This window comes from Rutidosis leptorrhynchoides, chromosome 9 (assembly GCF_046630445.1).
Source record: "Rutidosis leptorrhynchoides isolate AG116_Rl617_1_P2 chromosome 9, CSIRO_AGI_Rlap_v1, whole genome shotgun sequence".
Classification (NCBI taxonomy): Eukaryota; Viridiplantae; Streptophyta; class Magnoliopsida; order Asterales; family Asteraceae; genus Rutidosis; species Rutidosis leptorrhynchoides.
Genome location: NC_092341.1, coordinates 204252050 through 204278626, shown reverse-complemented (window position 1 = coordinate 204278626; position 26577 = coordinate 204252050). Strand labels below are relative to the sequence as shown.

Sequence of the window (26577 nt, the reverse complement as noted above, 5' to 3'; positions counted from 1 at the left end):
GGTTTCATATAGACAATTGACCACCCAAGTTGACCGGTGCTTCACGAACGTTAAAACTTATAAAAACTATACGATGACATATATATGGTTATATATATAGTTAACATAATTTTATTATAAGTATGTATCTCATTAGGTATTTTTACAATGAGTTATATACATAAAAATGAGACTATTAATTTAAGAAACTCGAAAACGATATATATAACGATTATCGTTATAACAACGTCTTACTAGGTACATATGAATCATATTAAGATATTGATACACTTGGTTAATTATGTTAAATGATAAGTAAATATATTATTAAGTGTATTAACAATAAAATACATATGTAAAAATAAGACTACTAACTTAATGATTTCGAAACGAGACATATATGTAACGATTATCGTTGTAACGACATTTAACTGTATATATATCATAATAAGATATATTATATATCATAATATCATGATAATATAACAATTTAACATCTCATTTGTTATAATAAATAATGGGTTAACAACATTCAACAAGATCGTTAACCTAAAGGTTTCAAAACAACATTTACATGTAACAACTAACGATGACTTAACGACTCAGTTAAAATGTATATACATGTAGTGTTTTAATATGTATTCATACACTTTTGAAAGACTTCAAGACACTTATCAAAATACTTCTACTTAACAAAAATGCTTACAATTACATCCTCGTTCAGTTTCATCAACAATTTTACTCGTATGCACCCGTATTCATACTCGTACAATACACAGCTTTTAGATGTATGTACTATTGGTATATACACTCTAATGATCAGCTCTTAGCAGCCTATGTGAGTCACCTAACACATGTGGGAACCATCATTTGGCAACTAGCATGAAATATCTCATAAAATTACAAAAATATGAGTAATCATTCATGACTTATTTACATGAAAACAAAATTACATATCCTTTATATCTAATCCATACACCAATGACCAAAAACACCTACAAACACTTTCATTCTTCAATTTTATTAATTTAATTATTCTCTCTCAAGTTCTATCTTCAAGTTCTATGTGTGCTTCATAAATTCCAAAAGTTCTAGTTTCATAAAATCAAGAATACTTCCAAGATTGCAAGTTTACTTCCAAGTTTTCTAAATCCATTCTAAGTAATCATCCAAGATCAAGAAACCTTTGTTACGTACAGTAGGTTATATTTCTAATACAAGGTAATAATCACATTCAAACTTTAATTCAATTTCTATAACTATAACCATCTTATTTCGAGTGGAAATCTTACTTGAAATTGTTTTCGTGTCATGATTCTGCTTCAAGAACTTTCAAGCCATCCAAGGATCCTTTGAAGCTAGATCTATTTTTCTCATTTCCAGTAGGTTTATCCAAGGAACTTGAGGTAGTAATGATGTTCATAACATCATTCGATTCATACATATAAAGTTAACTTATTCGAAGGTTTAAACTTGTAATCACTAGAACATAGTTTAGTTAATTCTAAACTTGTTCGCAAATAAAAATTAATCCTTCTAACTTGACTTTTAAAATCAACTAAACAAATGTTCTATATCTATATGATATGCTAACTTAATGATATAAAACCTGGAAACACGAAAAACACCGTAAAACCGAATTTACGCCGTCGTAGTAAAACCGCGGGCTGTTTTGGGTTAGTTAATTAAAAACTATGATAAAATTTGATTTAAAATTTGTTATTTTTGGAAAATGATTTTTATTATGAACATGAAACTATATCCAAAAATTATGGTTAAACTCAAAGTGGAAGTATGTTTTCTAAAATGGTCATCTAGACGTCGTTCTTTATACTGAAATGACTACCTTTACAAAAATGACTTGTAACTTATTTTTCTGACTATAAACCTATACTTTTTCTGTTTAGATTCATAAAATAGAGTTCAATATGAAACCATAGCAATTTGATACACTCAAAACGGATTTAAAATGAAGAAGTTATGGGTAAAACAAGATTGGATAATTTTTCTCATTTTAGCTACGTGAAAATTGGTAACAAATCTATTCCAACCATAACTTAATCAACTTGTATTGTATATTATGTAATCTTGAGATACGATAGACACGTATACAATGTTTCGAACTATCATGTCGACACATCTATATATATTTCGAAACAACCATAGACACTCTATATGTGAATGTTGGAGTTAGCTATACAGGGTTGAGGTTGATTCCAAAATATATATAGTTTGAGTTGTGATCAATATTGAGATACGTATACACTGGGTCTTGGATTGATTCAAGATAATATTTATTGATTTATTTCCTTACATCTAACTGTGGACAACTAGTTGTAGGTTACTAACGAGGACAGCTGACTTAATAAACTTAAAGCATCAAAATATATTAAAAGTGTTGTAAATATATTTTGAACATACTTTGATATATATGTATATATTGTTATAGGTTCATGAATCAACCAGTGGCCAAGTCTTACTTCCCGACGAAGTAAAAATATGTGAAAGTGAGTTATAGTCCCACTTTTAAAATCTAATATTTTTGGGATGAGAATACATGCAGGTTTTATAAATGATTTACAAAATAGACACAAGTACGTGAAACTACATTCTATGGTTGAATTATCGAAATCGAATATGCCCCTTTTTATTAAGTCTGGTAATCTAAGAATTAGGGAACAGACACCATAATTGACACGAATCCTAAAGATAGATCTATTGGGCCTAACAAACCCCATCCAAAGTACCGAATGCTTTAGTACTTTGAAATTTATATCATATCCGAAGGGTGTCCCGGAATGATGGGGATATTCTTATATATGCATCTTGTTAATGTCAGTTACCAGGTGTTCACCATATGAATGATTTTTATCTCTATGTATGGGATGTGTATTGAAATATGAAATCTTGTGGTCTATTGTTACGATTTGATATATATAGGTTAAACCTATAACTCACCAACATTTTGTTGACATTTAAAGCATGTTTATTCTCAGGTGAATACTAAGAGCTTCCGTTGTTGCATACTAAAATAAGGACAAGATTTGGAGTCCATGTTTGTATGATATTGTGTAAAAACTGCATTCAAGAAACTGATTTCGATGTAAGTCTTTGAAAAACGTCTCATATAGAGGTCAAAACCTCGCAACGAAATCAATTAATATGGAACGTTTTTAATCAATAAGAATGGGACATTTCAGAACTGTCTTCACCGGGTTTATTTTTACAATTTTTGTTTCTTGCACTTTCTTATTCTTCTTCTTCTTTCCAGATGTATCACAAACTTTATTACGTATCACTTGCTCATACTAAACTCCTTTTCTTGGAAACGAGATGGGTGGTCTGTATGGTGCCACCATTGGCTTTACATACTCGGGTGGTGGTGGTGTTGTAACTTCTTCATTGTTACTCACATCTAAAACCTTCCCATCTTTTGGAGCTGGTTTTTCAGAATTTGTTGACACCATATTAGCATTCTCATTTCGAGGATTTACTTCAGTATTATTCAGTAGATTTCCTTGTTCCCTCTCACTCATCATGCTAGCAAGAGTTCCTACGTGTTTTTCTAGATTCAAAATGGAAGTTTGTTGAGTTCTTAATGACTGATCAAACGTCATTTGTTTTGGTTTGAGATGTAATAAATTGTGTTTGAAATTCCATTAGCTTTGCCATCATTTCTTCTAGATTCGACTTTTTCTCTTCGGTTTGTTGTAGTAGTTTATACAAGCTAGGTTTTTGTTGATTGAAAGTATTGTTTTGAGTTGGTTGGTTATTCGGACTTTGTTAGTTGTACGAGTTATTGTTAGGTCCATTTGGATTATAAAGAATGTTTTAATTTCAATTAAAGTTAGGCCTTGGAGGTTGATAATTATTTTGATAATTATTTCCCGGCCTTTGGTTCATGTAGAAAACATTCTCACGTTGTTCCATCGTTTGTTCGATGTGACAATCTTTCATTAAGTATGGTCTACCGCATTGCTCACAACTGATTCGTATTGTGTGAATATCTTTAGTCATCTTTTCCATTCGTCTCTTAAAAGCATCTATTTTTGTGAAAACGGAATCAAAGTCATGGCTAGAATCGGTTCTAGCCACTTTAGATGAACGAAAAATATCTTTTTCCTGGTGCCGCTCATGTGAGTGGGAGACTGTGTTATCAATTATCTTATGAGCTTCAGTTGCGGTTTTTTCATAATGGAACCACCATCTGCTATGTCGATGTCTTTTTGTGTAGCAACGTCGACACCTTGGTAGAATATTTGTACTATTTGATAAGTGTCTAAACCGTGCTAAGGACATCCTCTCAACAACTTTTCGAATCTTGTCCATGCCTCATATAATGTTTCATTTGTCTTTTGCACGAACGTAACAATTTCTCCTTGAAGTCTCACGGCTTTAGATGCCGGAAAGAATTGTTTAAGAAAATTTTCAACTAAGACATCCCATGTATCAATCGCTCCTTCAGGTAATGATTCTAACCAATCTTTGGCTTCTCCCTTTAAAGTCCAGGGAAATAACATGAGATAAATTTGTTCATCCTCAACTTCTCTGATTTTGAATAGAGTACAGATCCTATTAAAGGTTCGAATATGTTCATTTGGATCTTCTTTTGGCGTACCACTATATTGGCATTGATTAGTTACCATGTGTAAGATTTGTCCCTTGATTTCATAATCTGGCGCATTAATGTCTGGCTTAATAATGGCGTGACCTTGGCCCGTGCGTGTGGCTCTCATTCCGTCTTCCATACTTAGAGGTTCCGTTACTTCCATAATTGAATTTGTTGAATACGAATCACTAGAGAATTTGGTTTGTGGTTCAGGAGGAATGATTAGTGGTTCAAGATCTTGGAATTGTCCTTGAATATCCTCCGGGTTCTCGGTAGTGAAGTCGGGTTCAAAAAATGGATTATCGGAAATTTGAATTGGAGTACTTGTTCGACTAGATGATGTTTCTAAAGATAAATCAACGGTGACAATATTGGCTAGATGTCTTGATCGAGTTACAGGTGGTGAACGTATGAAAGGTGGTGAACGTTTTGCTTGGTGCATTCACTGAATATCCTATTAGTTATAAATATTAAAATTATATAAGCTATCAAATTAATAGACTTTTCTGATTTTACCCACGTTTCGAATAGCCAATAGATGCAGCAGGTAGCCAGGACCCTTTAAATCGAAAGCCCACAACTCGCCACTAACAAATCTAACTATTACTACGAACCAGAAAATTTTGATGTCTATTAATTTAACCGCTTAAAATAATTTTTCATCGAAGTTTAAAGAAAATAAAATCTATGTCCTAAAAACTAGAGTGTCGAGAAATAATAAAGAAAAAGAGTGCGTCGTAAAAGGTCGAAAAATAAAAGGTCGAAAAACAAATGTCGAAAAACAAGCAGTCGAAAAATAAAAATAAGAAAATAAAGCGACGAAACTTAAAAGTCTAAAAATTAAATATTAAAAGTTACGTCCAAAGGAATTAAAGCTTAAAAGGAATTCTATATCCAAAACGGCAATAACTTAAAAACACTAAAATTTATTTAAAATAAAAGCGATAAGCGACGTCGTAAAATACTAAAGCGCCTAAATCTTACTCTAAAGAAAAAACACTTAAGGAATTTTACGGCAAAGCCTAAAAATCTGTAAACTAACTACGGCAAAAACTAAGTTTAAAACTAATTACGAACGACAAATATACAAACTACGAAATAAACGATTAAAATATACAATTTATAAAAAGAGACAAAAAATGATAAAATTACTTATTTTTATAAAAATATTATTTTTATATTATTATTTTATAAAAGTATTAATTTATATAATTAATAAAACTAATTAAAACTTAATATTACAATTTAAATATTAAAACTAGAATTAAAAATTATTTAAATAACTAAAACCCTAATTAATAATTAATTAATAATAATAATTAATTACCTAACCCTAATCTGTATGTCATATGATCAGAGCTGTCACCTCAGCTCATGTGATCGCATGAGTTAAGGGTTTTATAGCCATGCGGTCGCATGGACTGTAATTCCAGAAATGGTTTTGGGCTTCGACGGGTTCGGCCCAGTTTCAGTTTTAATTATTTTTTTTAATTATTACAAAATATTTATATAAACTTATATTTTTATATATAAAGTCTTAAAAATATATTCTTAAAGTCTTAAAATATTTGTATTTGATATATAAAGTCTTAAAAATATATTCTTTTCTTTTTATTATATATTTTTTTAAAACTCATTATAAATACAAAATATTTTTTTTATAAAATAAGAAATTATACAAAAATATAGTTATAATAAAACATAGCGTTTTTACCGAGTCCCCGGTAGCGGCGCCAAAAACTTGATGTGTGCGAGGTGGTGTACGAAATACTATTATTGTTTACTACAAAATACGACGAAATTACACAAGTTTTATTTAATTTACGGATGGATATACCTAAACCTTGTTACAACACTATAGTCAGTGTACCTAATCGTTAGAGTAGTATAGTTTTTAGTAAGTCCGGTTCGTTTCACAGGGAGCTAGTGATACGTACTATATTTTTATAAACTATATTTGTATAAAATATATATAATTATATAAGTAGTAATATTATAAAAAGGGGGTTTTACCGTTTAATGACCAGTTTGTCGATTTTATATAAAGCTTAAAGATAAATGATGATAATTAAAGTGTGATATATAAAATTGCGATAAATTAAATAACGATAAATAAAATTACGATAATTAAAAAGTACGATAATTAAAAGTGCGATAGGATATGAAATAAAGAAATTATGCTTATTTAAACTTTCGTAATCATGATGTTTGACGTGTTGATTTTAATTTATTACCATGGGTTAATTGTCCTTTGTCCTGGATTATTCAATATGTCCATACGGTTTTTGTCCATAACAGTCCATCAGTCATAAATATAAAGTGCGAGTGTCCTCGTCAAATTATCCTTATATCCGAAGTCAAATATTCCAACTAATTGGGGACTTAAACTGTAATAAGGTTTAATACATTTTTAATGATTACACCAGGTTATTGACTGTGTGCAATCCAAGGTTTTAATACTTTATTGTCAATTACACCAAGTGTCCTTGTATGTAATCCACCCCTGTTTTAATGAGTCCATTGACTATTAATCCATCCCCGTGTCTAGTTAAATGAACGATTATTAGTACTTATAAATATCCCACCCATCGTGTCCGATCGAGTGTATGTGGTTATTTATAGGTACGTCCAATTGTAAATCTTTATATTAAATTAACAAACTATCATTCAGTTAAACAAATATAAAGCCCATTAATAGTCCATAGTCCAATTTCTACAAGTGTCGGTCTTTTGTCCAAACCCCAATTATGGTACAAAGCCCAGTTACCCCGTCTTTAATATTTAGCCCAACATCATGATTACTTCGACTTAAATAAGCATAATAATAACTTAGCTACGAGACATTAATTTAAAAAGGTTGAACATAACTTACAATGAGTATTAATAGCGTAGCGTTACACGGACATAATTTCGACTTACAAACTTACAACATTTGCTAACATAACCTTATTATTAAACTTTAATATTAAAAATTATAATATAAATATAAATATATATTTTGAGAGTAAGAGATAGAAAAAGATGTGTTTAAAACGTCGAGCAAACTGCCTTTTTATAATACTTGGCCTGCTACAGTAACTCATGCGAGTGCATGAGTTTTGTGCCTTCTGGCCATGCGATCGCATGGCCAGCTGTTCCAGCTCACATTGAGTTTTAAACGTGGGCTGCGCGTATTTATTTAATATATAATATAATATATATAATTTTATATAATTAATTATATATTATATTATATTATATTTCTCGTGCATTGTTGACTTGTAATTTTAGCTCTGTTGCGTCGCTCGTTGATAGTTGGTTCATGTCCCGGTTCCGGATTTTCGAACGTCCTTTCGTACGCGGAGATATCTTGTACTTTGCGTTCCGCGGCTCGTACTCTTGTAATTTTTAGACCTCATCAATAATTCGAACCACTTAGATTGTACTTTGTACTTTTTAGCTTTTTGATCATTTGCGTCTTCAAATCGTCGTTTTCTTCTTTTGTCTTCGCACTTATTTATTTAAACGAATATTATATAAAAATAGAACAATTACAACTAAAAGCTTTACATATTGGAAGGATATTGTGCCTAAATATATGTTCATTTGGAGCACTATCACTTAAGAATGATAAGCAGATAATTTTTGACACGAAATGATAAGCAAAACTTTTGACATGCAGACACGGTCGAAGTCCAGACTCACTAATGCATCTAAACAACTATCAGTTAGACACACTAATGCAAGACCTGGTTCGCTAAGACCACCGCTCTGATACCAACTTTCGTGACCCGTCCTAATCCATCTGAACGAAGTCCATATCGATTATAAACGATTCACAATAGTTGATTACATCGCGAGGTACTTGACCTCTATATGATACATTTTACAAATATTGCATTCGTTTTAAAAAGACAAACTTTCATTTACATCGAAAGTTGACGGCTTGCATACCATTTCATAATATATCCAACTATAATTGACTTAATAATAATCTTGATTAACTCAATGACTCGAATGCAACGTCTTTTGAAATATGTCATGAATGACTCCAAGTAATATCCTTAAAATAAGTAAATGCACAGCGGAAGATTTCTTTCATACATGAGAATAAACATGCTTTAAAGTGTCAACCAAAAGGTTGGTGAGTTCATTAGTTTATCATAATCAATCATTTCCATAATTTTAATAGACCACAATTTCATTTGTTCAATAATCATACACTCGCAAGTGTTTAAAATTCATTCATATGGATTGAACACCTGGTAATCGACATTAACAAATGCATCTAGAATATCCCCATATATAAATATCGAAGTACTAAAGCAGTTCAAATTCTCTGACTGGGGCGTGTCAAAGCCCATAGATCTATCTTTAGGATTTGCGTCAATTGGTGGCAATTATAATAAACACCAATTCTTAGGCTACCAAGTTCAACAAGGGTGATATCCGGTATAACAATTTAATCATAGAATGTAGTTTCGATTACTTGTGTCTATTTCGTCAAACATTTATAAAAGCGCATGTATTCTCAGTCCCAAAAATATATATTGCAAAAGCATTTAAAAAAGGAGCAAATGAAACTCACTGTAATGTATTTTGTAGTAAAAATACATATGACGACATTGAACAAGTATAGGGTTGGCCTCGGATTCACGAACCTATATCATTTGTATATTCATTAATACATATAACCTTAATCGAGCGAATATTTATATTATTATTAGTGATAATTTCTATATTACTAACTTATATATTTTATCATATATTCAATTTGTATATTTTAATTAAAGTATTTATATATTTAAGTTATGGTTATTATATTTTTTTTATATACATAATCTTTTGTTTACAAAATAATAGTTATAGTATTACTAGAGTAATATTAATAATAAAAATAAAAATAAAAATAATTATAATACTTAATATTACTAATAAGATGATAATGTTAATAATTCTATTAATGATAATAATTATGATATTAATAATTAGAATTGTAAAAATATTAATTTTGCTGTTAATGACAGTTTTAATAAAAGTAATAACTTTGAAAATTTTAAAAAATAATGATACTTTAGTTTGATAACATAATGATAATAATAATAACAGTGTTGGTAATAATAAATTTTATCATAACATCGTATTAAATTTGTAATCTATATCTATAGTTACTATAATTTAAAGTTATAACAAATTTCATAACAATGAAATAATAATCATGTTTGTAACTATAATCATCATAAAGATTAGTAAAATGATAATCTTTCGCATGTTACTTATATTAGTAGTAATAATAATAATATCTAAAATTAACAATACTAGTAACAATAATAATAATATTTAGTAGTAATAATTATACTAATAATAATAAGGGTAAATTAATAATACTAATAATTATATTACTACTAATAATGATAATAATAAACTTAATGATAATACAATTGATAATAATTATAACAATAATAATAATAACAATAATAATGATAATAATAATAATAGTAATAATAATAATAATAATAATAATAATAATAATAATAATAATAATAATAATAATAATAATAATAATAATAATAATAATAATAATAATAATAATAATAATAAGAAAAGAAAAACTACCTTAACTAGCTTTCTTAAAAAGAATGCACTGAACCAGACTCGAACCCGTAACCTCCCGCTCACCAACACAACAGCCTAACCATCTGGACCAATTCGTTTTTCTGTGTTTATACCCATTCCATATTCATATAACCCGTAAATCTGTTTCATCATCTTCTTCAATAATAATCAAATCGACTAGAGAAGTTCAAGACCAAAATAATGGATTTGTGGTTTCATTTAGCACTTGTAAACAAACAGAGAATTAGAAGGTATCATTCTTGATTGATTAGAAGACGAAAAAAAATATAAAATAAAATAAAAACCTTGCTGCTACCGTCGCTGTATAAATAAAAAAAATAATTGATTTTGAATTTGTTAATGTTTTAGCCAAAGATTACAACACCAAATTTGTTTCAAATCGTTCCTATAATCTTTATAAATCATCAATTTGTTCAGAAACTTCGAAACAAACTCAAATTTCACGAAGAACACAAGGGTTGACTTTTTAGAAAAGTAACTTTGACTCAAGAATTTGGATTTGTTACGAAAATTTTAGACTTGATATTCTACAGATAGAATGACTTGATAATTCCTAACACATATATATTCTTGAATTTTAATGATTGATTTGAATTTGGGCTTTTATTTACCTCGGTCAAGAACAGAGGAAACCGAATTGGGTTCTTCAAGTTTCTGTATTATTTTCTGAACAGCAACCTGAGATTTTTAGTATGTAAAGAACGATTAATGTACTAACAGAAATTGATCACGAGTTGTTTTGTAGTGATGATCGTGGTCGACAATGGTTCACGAGCAGGGAGAGTAAAAACAGAAAAAATAAGATAATAAATCTGATTAGATAATCACGTGTATAAATAACTTATCTATTCTATATTTTAATTTACTTTTAATAATTAATAATTAATAATTAATAATTAATAATAATACTATTAACATTTAACATTATTAATAAAAATAATAATAATAATAATTATAAATATTAATGATAATAATAAATAAACTAATATAATAATTTGTATATAATAATATAATACTCATTTTTAATCACATGTTAAGAATAAAATTAAATTAGTAAAGTAACAAATGGCAGAAAGTCTTGTGATAGTGGGTTTCTCCTATTTCATGATTCACTCAATATGCATTTATATATATATATATATATATATATATATATATATATATATATATATATATATATATATATATATATATATATATATATATATATATATATATATATATATATATATATATATATAATTGGATTTGTCTGAAAGAAACAAAACACATAATTGAACGTGTATGAATATATAACTATATTTTGTGAGTTCAAACAACAACACAGTGAACAATTAATATTAATTATCAAATGTTTCAAATAGTAACATAAATAGTATTCGATGTAATTAGCAGCCGGAGGTTTGTTTTATTATTAAATAAATAAAATAAAATAAAATACATCAACTGTCCCTCTCAATTCTGGTTAAAATATAAAAAGTGCTAAAATTTAATAACTAGATCCTAAATACATTTTCAGTAAGCCTGAAATTTATAGAACTCATTTCCAAATCACCGTGTATTTTAAAATCATATATATATTTTCAATATTCATAAACACATTTTAAATTACACGTTGCGAGTTCTTTATATATTTAATTCTAATAATTGATATCCTATTTATATATTCAAATTATGTTATTTAAACAAAACATTTTCATAATCAAATTCTATTGGGTAGAAAAGCGTTTTCGCACGTTTGAAAATAGATCAATCAAATATTATGAAATCCAATTCTCCACTAACTTTTTTCCTAACTTTCATTAATTGAAACATTTGTTCTTACTTGTAATCACTTTACCATTTATTCCGAATACCGTTAAAAAGAAAAGATTTCTTAAATCAAAGTAGGCCTCTTAATGGAGACCCATAATCATAACACAATATATTAGATAACTCAATCATTTGATATTATCTTTTAATCTCGTCGATAAATATATTAAACGTATATCGAAACAAATACGTTCATGTAAAGTATTATTCATTCAATACTTTGATAACGTTTCCAAATCATAAAATAGATCTCATAGCTTATATTCATATCAACTAAACCGTTAAACGATTTATTAATATATCTCAATTTAATAATCACACATATGTATATATATATATATATATATATATATATATATATATATATATATATATATATATATATATATATATATATCTATTTACACATAATAGTTCGTGAATCATTGAGCATAGTCAATGGGTAATTGAATACATAAACATAGTTCAAAGGATTTCAACATTACAGACTTTGCTTATCGCGTCAGAATAATATAAAGATAAAGTTTAAATTTGGTCAGAAATTTTCGGGTTGTCACACATAAGCACGATGGTTGTCGAGTAAGAATGTACCCGTGACTAGCTTCGTATCATTACGTGCTTTACTTGAATTGATGTTGAACGCTCATCCTTTCATAGGCTCAGTAGTCTTCCCCACACTCGGGCAATCCTTCCTATAATGACCAGTTTTACCACAACCAAAACACGTATTTGTACCCAGCTTGCAGTCTTTTGCTGAGTGTAAAGTTCTCTTACACTTATCACAAGTCAGTCATTACAAGCTCTAGTATGATGCTTATTACACTTGGTACAAAGTGGGAACCTCCCTTGATACCCTGATCTAGTACTCGGACCAGACGTTGTACCCTTATTAGTATCTTGTTTCTTGTGAAATTGCTGATTAACGTTCTTGTCATGACCGGTATTCCACTTACGTTTACCGTCTCCAGAACGGTTCTCATGGGTCGCCACAACTGTAACGACCCTGGATTTTCTAACGTTTACTTATTAATATTTATTATTAATACTTGTGATTTAATGAATGTATTTCTATACATTTACTTGTTACCATACATGAATTTTAATTGCCCGACACGTCTTTGTGACACATGAACTTTTCACGAATAATATTTTTGAATATTATTTGCATTCGTGATTAATTTTTATTAATCATTTTAATCAACTAAGGTTAATAGTTAATTACTTGGGCTTTATATTGTTTAATTACTTATTTGGACTTGGACTCATGATTGGTGGACTTAGAAGCCCACACTACATCCTTAATGGATTAATTAGCCCACTTTATTTATGCAAGTATTACTTTTAAGATGAAACTAGATGGATTAGTGCATGGAATCTAGTTACTTGTTCCATTAAACATCTTCCCCATGAAAACACACCTTATAACCAACTTTAAAGCCAAATACATGAAGAACCTAGTGGACTTTTTCCTTCCCCTTTCTCTTCCCAAAACCGTCAGCCACACTAGCATGGGAGGGAGTTTTTACTTTCAATTTTTGGTTACATATTTGCTAGTACTCTTTCACTTTTACACACACTTCAAACACCACTTCATTTTCTCTCTTTTTTTCTCTCAAGACTTGTAAATAACAAGCTTATTTCTCTCTTCTTTCCTTGCTTCATCATCATTCTTTGTTTGATCACTTGTTCTTGCTTAATGAATTACTTACTTGTTATTGTTGTTGATTACTTACATATTATTAAGGATCAAACTCTTTAGTTTGCCCTTCATTTTATCTTGTTCATACAAGAACATACAAGAACAAAACTCTCTAGTTTATGTTCTACACTTAATGTTTTAAAGAAAGAAAGTTCATGTTGTAAAATCATACTTGAATTCATGTTAGTAAACTTAAAAGTTTACTTCCTTAAAGATCAAGACTTTGGCTTGAATCTTTAAAGTATGAACAACCATGAACTAGTTACTTGTTTATTTAGTTTATTACTTCATTTCTTGCATCTTTAAATTCATGATTTATGTTGTTCTTGGTCAAGTGTTACTAGTTAACTTTGATCTCATTTTTCTTGAACAAAAGTTAACTTTATAAGTTCAAGAACGTGGAAGTATAACTTTTTAGTTATAACTTCATACACTTGTGTTAGATTTAACTTAATAACTTTAGATCTAGACTTTTGGGTCTTAGATCTTCAAGATCTAACTAAGAACTATGTTCTACAACTTAAGATCTTGATTAGTTAGTTTACTTTCAAATTTGTAGTTCAATATTACTTTTATAACTCTTGTATATGTTGGATCTAAGGTCTTGATGTAACTTTGGTTCATCAAACATCATACAACTCTTAAGTGAGTTGTTCTACATATCTTAGACTTACACTAGTGTCATGATAGTCAAAACTTGGTTAATATTACCTTTAGTGTTCATGTATGTGTCGGATCTAAGATCTTGATGTAACTTTGGTTGATCAAACTACTTGCAACACTTAATTGAGTTGTGCTACTTATCTTAGACTTACACTTGTATTATGATGGTCAAAACTTGATAAAGATGATGTAAACCCATCAACAAGTTGTACACTTGAAGCTACAAGCATCAAGGATGAGAACCGTGATGAACATCAAGCACCAAGAACCCACCGGAACCTACTGTTTACTGTTTTCTGGAACTGATCAAATTACCTGAGCTACTATAAAGTTGATTTTCAGTTATCTCTGTTCCAGTAGATAATTTTTCATTTAAGACTCGTCTTAATCCGAGTTACGTTTTAGGATCTATGGCCCTCCGAACGTCACTATGTCCTTTTAACGTTGTGCTGAAAATTCCGACCTACTCGCACTTAAACCGTCGCCACGGTCAAACGAAGATGAGTTTGGTTCTGGAATTTTTGCAAAAACTAAAGGACTTATATACGGAGCCATGGTCACTGGTATCACCTTATTTCAGTAGGTATAGAGGCCGTGGTGACTGATCGAAGTCAGCCTTTGTTTTAAACTCTTTTCATGAACGAAACTGACTTTACACCTTTTGTTTGATGATGAATGATGATGACCCTTAAGACCTAAATTTCATACTTATAACCCTTTTGGGACGATTTATTGACTTAGTAATATTTGACTTTGGTTGAGGACTTTTCGGAACTACATACTTGCTTACTTCCCGACTCAACTTTACTACTACTTTACCACTGTGCGTTATAGCATCCCTTTTTACTTTAACTATTTTGGGAACTGAGAATACATGCGCATTTTACGTTTTACATACTAGGCACGAGTACTTAAACTTTATATATGTGTGGGTTATACAACGGCAGAAACTTTCCCTTTAGCTTGGTAATGTTTAGTCATTGGTTTTTGAACCGGTGAACGCGAATCTTTGATATGGATCCATAGGGTTTGACATCCCCACTCGGGCTAGTAGCGCTAGCATTTAACGGGTGTTTAATACTTCGTAAACATACGCACTTGCCAAGTGTACTTTCAGGGGGTTATAAACGTTAAGTTAGTTACCAAGTGCCCACGGTTAAACATATACTTTATCATACTGTTTTGAAACGCTCTTTGTAGCACTGAAATCTCGTGGCCTACCTTACATACTGTTATACTTAAACTATAGCTCACCAACCTTTGTGTTGACATTTTTAAGCATGTTTTTCTCCGGTGCTTAAGGTTAGCCGCTTCCGCTGTTGTACCTGTCTTGCTGTAGACACCCGCTGCTTTAGAGATGTCACCGCATGAACGTTTATCTTGCATTCATAAACATTATTACTTTTGAAACAATGATTTGTAACGACCTAAGGGTCACGCACTATTATCTTTGCTTCTATTCATAGGATCATACTTTTGATGTAAAACATTCGACATTAGTTATGACGTCACCTTTTACCATGAATGCAAACGTATTTTGAAATAGCATATAGTGTTTGACCTTGTGATGATCCTGTTGTTGATAGTCCGTACATGATGATTTATTACGGAGCGTCACATTTGGTATCAGAGCATTGGTTGTAGGGAATTAGGTTGCATTAGTGAGTCTAAGACCGAACCGAGGAGGATTCACTAATAGGACTAATCTACAACTTGCTAGTTTACTTGTTTCCGCTGAACTTACTGCATGATGCTGCTTACTTTTACTGCTATATGCCGTATGCTACTTGTTTTCACTACTGCATGCTATTATTTGCTTTCGATTGCATGCTACTTCTGTAAGATTCGTTATTATTGGCATGCTATTTACTGTTATACATGATTTAGACTGTTGTAGTTACTTGGCCTAATACGTGCTCGCTTTATGACTTACTGACATGGGAAAATTTATTTTTCCTTCTTCAGATGTCGAATATTCCACCTGCTATCATTTTGGGCAGCGACACAGACTCATCAGCCACTTCACCTGCCACTGTTGCCGATCCTCAGATCCGGTCGGCGACACCCTATAGTGACTCAGGCGCTTCGTCCTCCGGAGCTAGTAGTCATGCACCTGGCCCAGTGGTTACTACAGACGGAGCCCAGGACCTCCCTAGAGATTCCAGCTCTACTAGCCCCAGTACCTCAGGAGCCACAGCACCATCCTGGTGATGTTGTGATTCCCGCAGAAGGAAGGTCCATTTCGTAATCAGTATCGTCATTGGTGCCAACGTGCTCCTGATGGACATCTCGTGCCGATCGGACCCGCCTGATACCGACAGATGATGGTCGCCCGAGGAGAGCCAGTACAGCCACCCGTGCAGCCACCTCCACATGATTCAGATGACCCGTCATCCGACGACACATCCTCAGACGACTCTAATGACAAGGATTCCACCGATGACTCCGACGAGGAGGACCCTGATGATGCACCTATACAGCCACCCTCCACCCCGCCGAAGAAGCGGTACCATTTCGATGGTACCGTCATTCTAGGGATCAACGGAGGTCGAGCATTCACTGACGCATATGGTCGGCGTCATAGGGTTACCGCCTGTAAGCAGCTTGTGTCGTATCCTGCTGATCCCTTCATCCGTAAGCCTTACTGCTTCGCAGCCTCTACTTCTGGAGCCGGACCGTCTGCACCACTAGCTCCACCAGCACCACTCATGCCGACTGCACCGCCTGCCCCACCATCTCCCTCTGTCGAGGAACTGATGAGGGAGGTGGAGATCCTCCGTGCTTGGGTAACTGAGCTCGAGGACCAGATGTCCCACGTATTGGACATCCTACACCCACCTTCACCATAGGACCTTTGTAGTAGATTTCATTATGTAATCTAGTTGTAGTTTTATGTTTCACTTATGTATTGTACGAACCTATGCTGATGTATGCAACTTATTATTATTAATGAATGCAACTTTGCGTTATTTAATTCTTGCACGATGTTCTATTTACGTTACTGTATGATGATTCTGTAGTATTTGTACCTGGATTGCATTACTTAATAAACATGTGATGCGTTGATTCCATGTTGGTTGCCATATACTGTATTATTACTATTTGAATACTGGATTTTGACTTGAGTCAAAAAAATTTTTTAGAACATCATGGCCAACGGACGATCAACACCTACCGCAGCCCAAATCGAGGAGATGATCAATGAACGAGTCACCGCAGCTTTAGCAGAAAGGAACCTCCAAGCTCCACCGCCACCGCCACCGCCACCGGTTATCCAGCCCATTCGTAATGGGTGCACATACAAAGAGTTTCAAAGCTGAAAACCCCACAACTTCAGTGGAACGGAGGATCCGGTTGGTCTTACTAGATGGTTCGAGAAATTAGAATCTGTGTTTCGAGTTAGTAACTGCTCAGAGGTGAATAAAACCAAGTTTACTTCATGTACGCTGTCAGATGGCGCATTAACATGTTGAAACACGTTGGCTCAAGCAAAGGGTATCGATGAGGCGTTTGCTACCCCATGGGAAGAATTCAAAGGGGCCCTGATTGAGGAATATTGCCCTAGGACCGAGATCAGAAGATGGAGATTGAGTTTATGCAGTTGAAGGTAGTGGGAAACGACCTCGATGGTTACAATCGTAGGTATTTGGAACTAGCTCTGATGTGTCCTACCATGGTTACCCCAGAATTTAAGCGTATGGAGAGATACTTGTGGGGACTTCCTAAGTCCATTAAGGGAAACGTCAACTAGCCCAAGCCACCCAATGTCCCGGAAGCGATGCGTATGGCGCATACCTTAATGAACCAAATCATCAGCGATGAACCGGAGAAGGCTAAGTCTGAAGCGGGTAGTAGTGAGAAGCGCAAATAGGATAACAACAGGGGAAGGACCTATGATCAAAACTCGGCGAAATGACATGAGAGTTTTAGAGGAAACAACAACGGTGGAAACCCCAATCCGAACACCAACTCAAACCCCAACTACAAAGGAACCTTACCACAATGCAAGCAGTGCTACAAGCACCATACTGGGTATTGTAATGTTGTTTGTGAAAAGTTCCAACGGACTGGACATATCGGTAAGGACTGCAAGGTTACTACCCTGAATGTGAAGGCAAACCCCAATGGGCCAAAAAAGTGCTACGAATGCGGATAGACGGGCCATTTCAGAAATGCGTGTCCCAACAAGCGAAAGGACGGTGGACCACCGCGTGGTAGAGCTTTCAACATTAATGCAAGGGATGCACGTGAGAACCCCGACTTGGTGACAGGTATATTCACTATCAACAACCTATTAGCTTCTGTCTTATTTGATACTGGTGCCGATAGGAGTTATGTATGTAGACACTTTTGCGATAAGATTAATTGGTCGTTAGTCCCTTTAAAAGAGAGTATGCTTGTCGAGGTCGCCAATGGAAAACTTGAGAAAGTTGACCATATTAGTCGAGGAGCTATTATCAACATAGCTGGTGTAGATTTCAAGATTGACTTGATACCCATTAAGTTGGAAAGCTTTGATGTTATTGTCGGTATGGACTGGTTGACCAAGATAAAGGCTGACATTATTTGTGGAGATAAAGCTCTTCGTATATCACACGGAGAGGGCAAGCCACTGGTTATTTATGGAGAGAGATGTACCTCGAAGCTGAACCTCATTAGTTGCGTGAAAGCGCAAAAGATCATGAAGAAGGGACGTCTTGCTGTCCTAGCGCATGTGAAAACGTTAGAAACCGAGGTGAAGAGTGTGAATGACGTTCGAATTGTGAACGAATTTTCCGATGTCTTCCCTGAAGAATTGCCTGGATTACCGCCGCCGAGAGCAGTAGTGTTTCAGATCGATTTAGTACCAGGAGCTGTACCTGTAGCTCGTGCACCTTATCAACTCGCACCTTCCGAAATTCAAGAGTTGCAGAGCCAATTAAAAGAACTGCTAGACCGTGGATTTATCCAACCCAGTTTCTCGCCTTGGGGTGCACCTGTTTTATTTGTAAAGAAGAAGGATAGATCCTTCCGTATGTGTATCGACTACCGTGAACTCAACAAATTGACAATTAATAATCGGTATCCTCTTCCCCGAATTGACGATCTTTTTGACCAACTACAAGGATCGAACGTTTACTCGAAGGTCGATTTCCGATCCGGTTATCACCAGTTGAGGGTAAAAGAAAGCGATGTGATGAAGACTGCATTCATAACTCGTTATGGTCATTATGAGTTTCTCGTGATGCCATTCGGTTTAACCAACGCACCTGCCGTGTTCATGGACCTCATGAATCGTGTCTGCAAGCCGTACCTGGATAAGTTCGTTATTGTCTTCATAGATGATATCCTCATCTACTCCAAGAGCGAAGAAGAGCATGAGCAACATCTTCGATTAGTGCTTGAAATCTTGAGACAAGAGCAACTTTATGCGAAATTCTCCAAGTGTGAATTTTGGTTGAAGGAAGTCCAATTTCTGGGTCATGTTGTGAGTGACCAGGGTATCAAAGTTGATCCCACCAAGATTGAAGCTATCAGCAAGTGGGAGACTCCCACTACTCCAACCCACATCCGCCAATTTCTAGGTCTCGCCGGTTACTACCGAAGGTTTATTGAAGGTTTCTCTCTGATTGCGCATCCTTTGACCGCGCTGACTCACAAAGGGAAGAAGTTCATATAGGAATGCGCATACGAATCAGCATTTCAAACCTTGAAGAAGAAGTTGACCACCGCACCTATCTTATCTCTTCCTGAAGGCAGTGACGATTTCGTCGTTTACTGCGATGCTTCAAAAAGTGGTTTTGATTGTGTACTGATGCAAAGATTAAAGGTTATCGCTTATGCTTCCCGTCAACTGAAGATTCATGAGCGGAACTACACTACTCACGATCTCGAACTTGGAGCCGTTGTCTTTGTGCTCAAATTGTGGAGACACTATTTTTATGGAAATAAGAGCACTATCTTCACCGATCATAAAAGTCTCCAACACATCTTTGATCAGAAGCAACTGAATATGAGACAGCGTCGATGGATCGAGACGCTAAACGACTATGATTGTGAACTTCGCTATCATCCTGGCAAGGCCAATGTTGTAGCTGACGCCTTGAGCCAAAAGGAGAGGATGGCACCTCTTTGTGTTCGAGCACTGAACATCACCATTCATTCGAATCTCAATAGCCAGATCCAAGTAGCCCAAGATGAGGCTCTCAAGGGGGAAAATATATCTCATGAACATTTGAACATACTTGTGTCTCAATTTGAGGTTAGGGAGACTGGACTCCGATGTTATGCCGGAAGAATTTGGGTACCTTGTTATGGAGATCTACGGAACCTTATACTTAATGAAGCACACAAGTCGAGATATTCGATTCATCCTGGAGCTGGCAAAATGTACCACGATCTTAAGGGACAGTACTGGTGGTTGAATCTTAAGAAGGATGTTGCAACTTATGTTGGTAAGTGTTTGACTTATTCGAATGTTAAGGCCGAACATCAGAGTCCTTCTGGGTTACTTCAACAACCGGAAATCCTGCAATGGAAGTGGGAAAGGATAACAATGGATTTCATCACCAAGCTACCAAACACGGTGGGCGGATACGATACCATCTGGGTTATCGTTGACCGTCTTACCAAATCTGCACACTTCCTAGCTATAAGGGAAACGGATATGATGGAGAGACTTGCTCAACTATACATCAAAGAGGTTGTATCTCATCATGGTGTACCTTTATCGATCATCTCAGATCAGGATCTCCGTTTTGCTTCTAGATTTTGGCGTTCTTTACAACAAGCCATGGGAACCCGTCTCGACATGAGTACTGATTATCACCCGTAGACCGACGGATAGAGCGAACGAACTATTCAGACTTTGGAGGACATGTTGCATGCATGTGTCATTGATTTCGGAAAGGCTTGGGAAAGGCATTTGTCGCTAGCCGAATTCTTTTACAACAACAGTTATCACTCGAGCATTAATGCCGCACCTTTTGAAGCGTTGTATGGCCGCAAGTGCCGATCTCCTATTTGTAGGGCCAACGTAGGCGAAAAGCAAATCACCGGACCCTAGGTAGTCCACGAAACAACAGAGAAGATTGCTCAGATTCAAGCTAGACTTAAGACGGCCCGTGATCGTCAGAAGATTTATGCAGACCGTAAACGTAAGGACTTTGAATTCAATGTTGGAGACTGTGTAATGTTGAAGGTTGCACCTTGGAAAGGTGTGATTCGTTTTGGAAAACGTGGAAAGTTGAACCCACGATACATTGGTCCTTTCGAAATTTTAGAGCGTGTTGGACCCGTTGCTTACCGTTTGGATCTTCTAACACAATTGAGCTCAGTTCATCCTACCTTCCACGTGTCAAACTTGAAGAAGTGTCTTGCTGCACCTGAACTTATCATACCACTGGAAGAACTTACAATTGATGACAAACTCCACTTCGTGGAAGAACCTGTTGAAATTATGGACCGTGAGGTCAAAACTTTGAAACGCAACAAGATTCCGATCGTCCGAGTACGATGGAATTCCAAACGAGGACCTGAGTTTACTTGGGAGCGAGAGGATCAAATGATGCAGAAGTATCCTCACCTTTTCCCAGCTCCTCCATCTACCTCAGCTTAAAATTTCGGGACGAAATTTTCTTTAACAGGTGGGTAATGTAACGACCCTGGATTTTCTAACGTTTACTTATTAATATTTATTATTAATGCTTGTGATTTAATGAATGTATTTCTATACATTTACTTATTACCATACATGAATTTTAATTGCCCGACACGTCTTTGTGACACATGAACTTTTCACGAATAATATTTTTGAATATTATTTACATTCATGATTAATTTTTATTAATCATTTTAATCAACTAAGGTTACTAGTTAATTACTTGGGCTTTATATTGTTTAATTACTTATTTGGACTTGGACTCATGATTAGTGGACTTAGAAGCCCACACTACATCCTAAATAGATTAATTAGCCCACTTTATTTATGCAAGTATTACTTTTAAGATGAAACTAGATGGATTAGTGCATGGAATCTAGTTACTTGTTCCATTACAAATCTTCCCCATGAAAACACACCTTATAACCAACTTTAAAGCCAAATACATGAAGAACCTAGTGGACTTTTTCCTTCCCCTTTCTCTTCCCAAAACCGTCGGCCACACTAGCATGGGAGGGAGTTTTTACTTTCAATTTTTGGTTACATATTTGCTAGTACTCTTTCACTTTTACACACACTTCAAACACCACTTCATTTTCTCACTTTTTTTCTCTCAAGACTTGTAAGTAACAAGCTTATTTCTCTCTTCTTTCCTTGCTTAAAACCGTGGCCTAAACACCCTTCATCATCATTCTTTGTTTGTTGTTTGATCACTTGTTCTTGCTTAATGAATTACTTACTTGTTATTGTTGTTGATTACTTACATATTATTAAGGATCAAACTCTTTAGTTTTTCCTTCATTTTATCTTGTTCATACAAGAACATGCAAGAACAAAACTCTCTAGTTTGTGTTCTACACTTAATGTTTTAAAGAAAGAAAGTTCATGTTGTAAAATCATACTTGAATTCATGTTAGTAAACTTAAAAGTTTACTTCCTTAAAGATCAAGACTTTGGCTTGAATCTTTAAAGTATGAACAACCATGAACTTGTTACTTGTTTATTTAGTTTATTACTTCGTTTCTTGCATCTTTAAATTCGTGATTTATGTTGTTCTTGGTCAAGTGTTACTAGTTAACTTTGATCTCATTTTTCTAGAACAAAAGTTAACTTTATAAGTTCAAGAACATGGAAGTATAACTTTTTAGTTATAACTTCATACACTTGTGTTAGATTTAACTTAATAACTTTAGATCTAGACTTTTGGGTCTTGGATCTTCAAGATCTAACTAAAAACTATGTTCTACAACTTAAGATCTTGATTAGTTAGTTTACTTTCAAATTTGTAGTTCAATATTACTTTTATAACTCTTGTATGTGTTGGATCTAAGGTCTTGATGTAACTTTGGTTCATCAAACATCATACAACTCTTAAGTGAGTTGTTCTACATATCTTAGACTTACACTAGTGTCATGATAGTCAAAACTTGGTTAATATTACCTTTAGTGTTCATGTATGTGTCGGATCTAAGATCCTGATGTAACTTTGGTTCATCAAACTACTTGCAACACTTAATTGAGTTGTTCTACTTATCTTAGACTTACACTTGTATTATGATGGTCAAAACTTGGTAAAGATGATGTAAACCCATCAACAAGTTGTACACTTGAAGCTACAAGCATCAAGGATGAGAACCGTGATGAACATCAAGCACCAAGAACCCACCGGAACCTACTGTTTACTGTTTTCTGGAACTGATCAAATTACCTGAGCTACTATAAAGTTGATTTTCAGTTAGCTCTGTTCCAGTAGATAATTTTTCGTTTAAGACTCATCTTAATCCGAGTTACGTTTTAGGATCTATGGCCCTCCGAACGTCACTATGTCCTTTTAACGTTGTGCTGAAAATTCCGACCTACTCGCACTTAAACCGTCGCCACGGTCAAACGAAGATGAGTTTGGTTCTGGAATTTTTACAAAAATTAAAGGACTTATATACGGAGCCATGGTCACTAGTATCACCTTATTTCAGTAGGTATAGAGGCCGTGGTGACTGATCGAAGTCAGCCTTTGTTTTAAACTCTTTTCATGAACGAAACTGACTTTACACCTTTTGTTTGATGATGAATGATGATGACCCTTAAGACCTAAATTTCATACTTATAACCCTTTTGGGACGATTTATTGACTTAGTAATATTTGACTTAGGTTGAGGACTTTTCGGAACTACATACTTGCTTACTTCCCGACTCAACTTTACTACTACTTTACCACTGTGAGTTATAGCATCCCTTTTTACTTTAACTATTTTGGGAACTGAGAATACATGCGCATTTTACGTTTTACATACTAGGCACGAGTACTTAAACTTTATATATGTGTGGGTTATACAACGGCAGAAACTTTCCCTTTAGCTCGGTAATGTTTAGTCATTGGTTTTTGAACCGGTGAACGCGAATCTTAGATATGGATCCATAGGGTTTGACATCCCCACTCGGGATAGTAGCGCTAGCATTTAACGGGTGTTTAATACTTCGTAAACATACGCACTTTCCAAGTGTACTTTCAGGAGGTTATAAACGTTAAGTTAGTTACCAAGTGCCCAAGGTTAAACATATACTTTATCATACTATTTTGAAACGCTCTTTGTAGCACTGAAATCTCGTGGCCTACCTTACATACTGTTATACTTAAACTATACCTCACCAACCTTTGTATTGACGTTTTTAAGCATGTTTTCCTCAGGTGCTTAAGGTTAGCCGCTTCCTCTGTTGTACTTGTCTTGCTGTAGACACCCGCTGCTTTAGAGATGTCACCGCATGAACGTTTATCTTGCATTCATAAACATTATTACTTTTGAAACAATGATTTGTAACGACCTAAGGGTCACGCACTATTATCTTTGCTTCTATTCATAGGAGCATACTTTTGATGTAAAACATTCGACGTTAGTTATGACGTCACCTTTTACCATGAATGCCAACGTATTTTGAAATAGCATATAGTGTTTGACCTTGTAATGATCCTGTTGTTGATGATCCGTACATGATGATTTAGTACGGGGTGTCACAACAACCATCTTGTTGTCACTTGCAGCCTGATCAAGTAACAAATTTGCCATGTCTATGGCTTCTTGCACCGTCTTCGGCTTAGAAGTAGTTACACCAGTCCTGATCTTTCCAGTCAAACCTTCGATATATTGTTCCACTTTGCGCCTCTCAGTCGGGACTAACTCTGGGCACATCAACGCTAACTCAAAGAATCTCTTGTTATAACTAACAAGATTAGTACCCACCAGCTTCAACTCATGAAGTTCTCTTTCCATTCTCAAAATCTCATTTCGAGGGCAGTACTCCTCGATCATACGTTGCCTAAAATCTTCCCATGGAGTACCAAAATCCTGATCAAGTCCTACCGACGCAGCATAGTCGTTCCACCATGTTAATGCACTGTCTGATAATGTGCATGAGGCAAACTTCACTTTGTCAACTTCTCTAGTCTCACTGATTCGAAACATAGACTCTAACTTTTCAAACCAATGAGTCAAACTAACTGGTCCTTCCGTTCCTTGAAAAGCATGCTACTTACAGCTGGTAAACATCTTATAAGTACATCCACCCTGATTATTGCTATTGCTGTTGGTACCATTTGTATTGTTACTAGTATTCCCCTGGTTGTTATGAGCCATCTCTGCTCGCTCTGCTGCCATACCCTCAGCAAGTAGTCTTTGGACCATAGCAGCTGTAGATTCTTTCGGAGGCATTATCTTTCTAGACAAAAATAATACACTAAATCGGTTCAATGAAAACAACGGGTTAAAAGTATACTAGCAACGAGTAGTGATGCATAGTAAGCAGTAGTAAATCGTAGAGATTTAGTAGTGATAGCAGTGGATAGTAGTGAGTAGTGTTAGCTAGTAGTAGTAGTAAACACTAGTATAAGTATATATGATAACAGTTTAAGCAGTAGATTATCATGCAGCATAGCTACGTATAAATATACTACCACACATAACATAAACAAGGCATTCGTAGTAGTGTAGTGATTCACAATAGCTCTAGGTACAGGTCGTAGTCTAGTCTCGCTTAGGTGTCTTAAAGACTCATACGGACACTCTAATGCAAATCCAAGTTCCCTACAACCATTAGCAATGATACCAAATGTAACACCCCGTCAGAACACACTAACGAAATATTAACTTCTGGTCCCACAGTTAACGGTCACGCTCTCTATATGAGACGTTTTCCGAAAAGTAATCACATTTATTTCAAAAGCATTTCATTAAAGTAAAATAAGACCAAACGTTGACATTAATGACATAAGTAAATAATCCATAACATTATTTAAAAAGAAATAGTTTCAAATGCGATCAAATGTTCTTGACAAAAAAAAAAACCATGATGGACTCCAATCCAGTGTATGCACCACGTAGCACATAGTCATCAAAGCAATACGGAAGCTAAGTACCTTTAAGAACCTGAGATAAAACATGAAAATGATCAACAAAAATGTTGAGTGAATCTACAGGTTTAAGTAAATCAGTTTATCTTTGTTAGACCACGAGATTTAGTTCAAAGTAGTAAAAGCTATACAACAGTTATGAGCACTTGAATATAAAG

The 26577-nt window shown here is 34.2% G+C and overlaps 1 protein-coding gene across 1 annotated transcript in view; it reads right to left on the bottom strand.

The window, feature by feature from the left end:
• LOC139868501 (uncharacterized) overlaps positions 1-25721 on the bottom strand; it is a 60972-nt gene extending 35251 nt beyond the window's left edge. Inside the window, exons 1-2 of the mRNA XM_071856838.1 lie at positions 25558-25721; positions 25019-25461 (exon numbers count right to left, since the gene is read on the bottom strand). Coding sequence (XP_071712939.1) covers positions 25019-25461; positions 25558-25721 — 607 coding nt within the window. The remainder of the gene's footprint in view (positions 1-25018; positions 25462-25557) is intronic.
• Between the last annotated feature and the right edge of the window lie 856 nt (positions 25722-26577).